The sequence below is a fragment of the Sesamum indicum genome, linkage group LG2, assembly GCF_000512975.1.
Source record: "Sesamum indicum cultivar Zhongzhi No. 13 linkage group LG2, S_indicum_v1.0, whole genome shotgun sequence".
NCBI lineage: Eukaryota > Viridiplantae > Streptophyta > Magnoliopsida > Lamiales > Pedaliaceae > Sesamum > Sesamum indicum.
In genome coordinates this window covers 2300467-2306039 of record NC_026146.1, presented here as the reverse complement: position 1 = coordinate 2306039, position 5573 = coordinate 2300467, and the positions used below count along the sequence as shown (strand labels likewise).

At 36.2% G+C, this 5573-nt stretch overlaps 1 protein-coding gene across 1 annotated transcript; it reads left to right on the top strand.

The window, feature by feature from the left end:
* LOC105177221 lies at positions 3721-5271 on the top strand. The gene has a single exon (XM_011100288.2). The coding sequence runs from the start codon at positions 3882-3884 to the stop codon at positions 5052-5054; it is 1173 nt and encodes a 390-aa protein (XP_011098590.1). The 5' UTR covers positions 3721-3881; the 3' UTR covers positions 5055-5271.

Below are 5573 nucleotides of genomic sequence, written 5' to 3'. Positions count from 1 at the left end.
AGTTTTTAATTATTTCTTTTTATCATCAAATCTCCCCCCATTATTTTCTTTTCCCTCAAAGAAATCAACTTAAAGCCAGTCTCTATGGAATCGACCCTACTCCACTTTCACAAGTGTTATAGGAATTATTTTTGGTGGTCTTGACACCTATCAAAAGAGACCTGCAAAACAAAACGTTAACACTCCGACGCCAAGTTAGTATGAGATTTGAAGAATAATAATTTGCAATAATAAAAAATATTGATAAAATGAAGTGAAATGATGGAAAAAATAGAAGTGAATTATGTTAGCTAAGGTGATAAGAACACAACAGAATGAGGGCTCAATTATCGTCTGATGAAGCTGTCTCTCCACCTGGGGATGAGTCCCTTATTTATAGAAGAGTGTCCTCCTTCGCCAAGGAACCAAAGGTGCTTTCTATTCGAGCGAGGGGCGGATAAGGTTGGTTGGGATATGGCATAATTGAGCCCTACTTTCTAGGGATCGTTTTGTGAAGGAGAAAGTCCGAGGTGGAAGGGGACTCCTAGCCTACAGGAAGTCTATTGTGCATGAGAGTTTAGGTTCTTGAGGGAAGTCTTCTAGTCACGCGTGTTCTAGATTGGTCATGGAGGAGGTACACGTGTGGGTTGTTCTATTAGGTATGTGCACCGCAAACATTGGGTTTCCCGAGCTGAGCTTCTTCCTCTGTGAGCATTGGGGCCGGTAGGTAGAGTGTTAGGCCTTTTTTATTTGTGAATGGGCCATAATTCGTTGGGTCATACCCATTATCAAATTTCTCCCACTCTAAGGAGGAGGGGTGCCTCCAGCGCCTTTTTAGAGTAGGAGCCTTTGCCTTTTTTGACCCAGAAGGAATCCTTTTGGTGGACGGAGTAGGAGGGCTCCCTGAAGTATTTCACTTCATCGCTGGTTTTCCCGCTTATACGTATCCCTTCGATTGCCTGTACTCGAGCACTGTGCTTCTACCTCTGGCGGGGAATGATGGCTAGGTATAGGCCTAGTCTCTTCAATCGCTGGGTGGTGAAACTGCCTTCACCAAGCACAAGGGCGGTTACGAACTCCTCTCCTCATAGGTGGTTATACGAGCGTGTCTTCAACTCTTTAAACATGTATTCCCCTTATTTTCTCTTTTTCCTTTTCTCTTTGAAGCATCACAAGCCTTTTCCATCAGAGAGCTCTGTAAGTATCTTGTCTTATTCCCTCTAAAATTTCTCTAAGCGTTCTTTTTGGTACAATAATATGTCTTCTTCTAATGAGTCGATCCGTTTCATAGGTGAGATTTTTGTAGACAATGATCCCTTAGAGGCCACTTCAAGGGGGATAGGCGGTCTTCTGCCTGGTTTCTCTCGAGGGCAGAGGAGGAGAGGGAGGCTTCTCCTTCGCCTCTGGAATGGGGCTCTTTCGTCCTCAAAGTTATGGGGATAGAACAATTGATACGAGAGTGTCATATCCCTCCAACCTTTGTCATCTACACCCCCTCCCCCAAGAGTTGTCCTCACCTTCCCCCTCCCAACTGTTTGGCCTTCTTTTCTACACAGTTGAAGTCAGGATTATGTATTCCTATTCTCTCTTCCTATTCCGATGTGGCCTGTCTATTTGGCGTCCTGTTAAATCAGTTAGTCCCAAACTATTTCAGACTTCTAGCTACCTTCTTTATGGTTTTTCGCTTTCACTACTTCCCTGTGTCAACCAGTATTTTTACACAATGTTATCGTTTGAAAAGGGTGGAGACAGGCTTTTTTGTGTTCATGCCTCGCCCTGGAATTTCCTTCTTGCCTTCTCCTCATGCCACGAAGAACTGGAAGAAAAGTTTCTTTTTTATTTTGTCTTCTCGCCCTTGGTCTTTTCTTGATCGTTGGATTCAGGAGGGTCGTCCTCCTCCTCAAGTTGGGGAGAGGTCCATTGCCCTGACCTCCTTGCTGGATATATTGAATGATAGCCCTTATGATTGTCGGTCCCTCATTGATGAAAGGCTCTTGGGCCACTTCGTTAACTCTTCACAAACTGCAACTCTGAAGTTTTGTACTGCTAAGCTTTGCACTGCTGCTTACTGTTCATATCTCAACAATATCATTTAGTTAGTCTGTTGATAATTTATTTAATTTTGAGTAAGCATTTTTTTAATGTATTTGATTTGTGTGAATCTATTATATTAATTTAGGTTAATTACACTTAAACCTTTTTTAAAAATACAAAAGTACACTTTTTATCTCAAAAGCTTTTAAAATTGTACTCGCTCCCCATCCGAAGATTCTCCCTTCACAATTGTTTCCCTTCTATTAGGGTTTTGGATGAAAAGTATTGACGCCAATATAACATAAACTTTTAAATTTACCCTTCATTTAACATTACGTATAAGGTTAATTATACTTACACCCCCTCTAAAAATGCGATATTACACTTTATTCAAAAAAATTACAAAATTAAACATACATCCCCTCCGAAACTCCACTGTTTACATATGAACTTCTTTCGTTATGGTCCGGATGGAAATGCTGACTTTAGCAAAAAAAATATATTAATTTATAATTTTTCCATAATTTAACATTCTCATGTACTAATTTTCTACTTATAAGAAAAAAATATATAATATTTTTAACCTAACTCCATATATACACATATATATATAATATTTATTCTTTTATATGTACAAAAATATACATGAAAATCTGAAATGAATTGCAAAACTGAAGATTTATACAATTTTTTATTGACATTAATATTTTCAAACCCTAATGGAAATAGGTCAAGTGTAAACGGCGAATTTTTGAAGGGGCTATAAGTATAATTAATTTTTTTTTTGGGGGGGGGGGGGGGTAATTTTATATTTTAGAGGGGTCTAAATATAATTAAAATTATATATAAAGAAAAAAGACGTAATTGTAATAAAATATAATTCCCAAATTATAACTATTGCACAAAAACGTAATCATCGATAAATGAAAAAATTACTTATTTTTTATTTTTTTTCCTTCTTATATATAGGATGAAGTTAACATTATTCGTTTTTTCACTCACATTTTACCTTCTAGGCATATTGGCTTTAAATTTAGCAATACCAGCAATTTTCATGTTATATCCGATTGTTAAAGTGTTGACAAAATAATATATATGGTAATTTGTATGGAATATACTGTAAACAGAAAAAATACAAAAAAGTAACTAATTTATTTATTCATCAACAACTACTTTTTATCTAACAGTTGTAATTCAAGAATAATATTTTTTATAATTACACTCTTTGAATTTTATATATATTATATTTATCCATTTAAAAATATTTTCAGGAGAAATTGAAGTTTATCTAATTTTTTTTTCTTATGTCGTAAGCCTTTATAGTTGAAACCCTAACTAAGAGGAGATAATTACATACGGAGAATTTTGAGGGGTGTAAGTGTACTTTTAAAAGATTTTTTGAGAAAAAGTGTAATTGTAAATTTTTAGAGGGGTCTAAAACATAATTAACCCTTAATTTTTAACTTGAAGTTATTTATTACTTTTTATGTTTGATTATTTTTTTAGTTAAAAAAAATAATTTAATATTAATTTAAAATCTGTCTTTTTGACCAAATAATCAAAATATGTTAAAAACGATATAAATATTCATGACATTAGAGATAGTTTGTTTAGTCCGAACAATCAATTCCGGGAGTTTCAGTGTTCTATTTAACCCAAAACCGTTGAGCCCTAAACCCTAAAATGTTGAACAATCTATGGCATTGAAGAATAACTTCCTCATGTCATGCAGGTAAGCATTTCTGTGCAATTGTCAAGTGAGAAGCCTTCAACACAGTTCTGTATTTGGGACGAGCTGCATTCATAGGCGAGTAATTTTCCCTCTGAAATCTACGTGATTTTGCAGATATAAGTGTAAATTGTTTAACATGATGAAAGCACTTCTGCGCAGAAATATTACCTGTTTGTTTTCGGATAATTCTTCGTCTATAGGAAAATCCAATACGTCTGTCTCGCTTTTTGCGCTTTACTTCTCTACCGCTCCGGAAAGTAAATCCTTGAACACCCCTACAGTTTTTGAATTGTTGCGGCACAGACACCAACTCTCGCCTGACGTGGCTTCACATGTTTCCTCTGTTGTAACCCACTTGAAAAACCCGAAAAATGTTGATTCAATATTGTTGTTCTTCAAAGAGTTTGGCTTTACCAAAACCCAGTTAGAGAAAACGTTGAAATCCAGGCCTAGTTTGCTCGTGGCGAGTCTTGAGAAAATCATCAAGCCCAAAATCCAAATTTTCCAAGACCTTGGTTTTTCTGCGAAGGACATTGCAAGTATAATCTCAAAAGAGCCAGGAGTCTTGCACACTAGCACAAATAAACGGCTCATCCCAGCATTATCTTTATTAAAGGGATTTTTGGGGTCCAACGAAAAAGTGGCCAAGGCTTTAAGGCAATCTGGGTGGTTGCTGTTAACCGATTTGGAGAAGAACTTGGTCCCCAATGTTAAATTCTTGGAAAACTGTGGCATAACCAGGGAACAGATTTCCATGCTTTTAAATTATCTCCCAAGATTTCTCTTGTATAAGCCAGAAGACATGAGAAAATGTGTAGACAAGGTTGAGGAAATGGGGGTCAGTAGGAGATCAAGGATGTTTATTTATTCTGTTGCAATTGTTGGCTCAATGATAAAAGGCAGATGGGAACTCAAGTTGCAGTCTTTTCGAAATATTTTGGAATTCTCGGAAGATGATATATTGAGGGTGTTAAGGCAGAATCCCCAGGTGTTTGCAGTATCAGAGGATAAGATGAAGAAGGTAAAAGAGGTTCTGCTTGCAACTGGGAAATACAAAACGTCATGCATTGTCAAAGATCCAAAATCACTGATGTACAGCATCGAGAAGCGGTACAAACCACGGTTTGAAGTTTTAGGGATCTTGGAAAGTCGGCATCTAATTGATAAATGGCCTCGTCTTGGAGCAATTTACAGAATGCCAGATGACAAGTTTTTTGAGGTATTTGTAGGTCCTTATTTAAATGAAGTTGGTGGTGCATACCTGGGACAGAAAGCATTTAAAGATAGAAAAGAAGCAAGACATATATGATCTGCTTAAAAAATTGGGAATGACTTCTCAGCAACTCAACTTGAGATCGTTTACCCCTTTAGTCAGTAGTTGGAATGTAGCTTTTGGGTAGAATAATTGAAATTTAACAAAAAGTGGTGCTTTCTTGTCTCCTTATTTTTTCATGCAGCCTGCCAATGTAACTTTACTATATGTTTGCCTTTCTTGTGACATCATTATAGTGCACTTGTGTTAATTCTTTCTTTTTCCTTCTCTTAATTCTGCTATTCAAGGGCCAACTTAAATGATAATTGACTCCTTCCTGAGTACCTTGCGTTCATTCAGTAACTTGTGATGTTATATCAAAAGATGAGCTTATGCAGAAAATTCCAAATTTTAGTTAGTAAATGCATCTTCAAGGCATTTACAGAAAGCCAGAATTTCTATTAGTAACTGCTTAAGTGTAGCTGAAAAGTAACTATGAATAACATATTTATTTTATTCATTGAATGTATATCTTGTGAATTTAGTTCTTTCCTTATCTACAGTAGTTGGTGATTC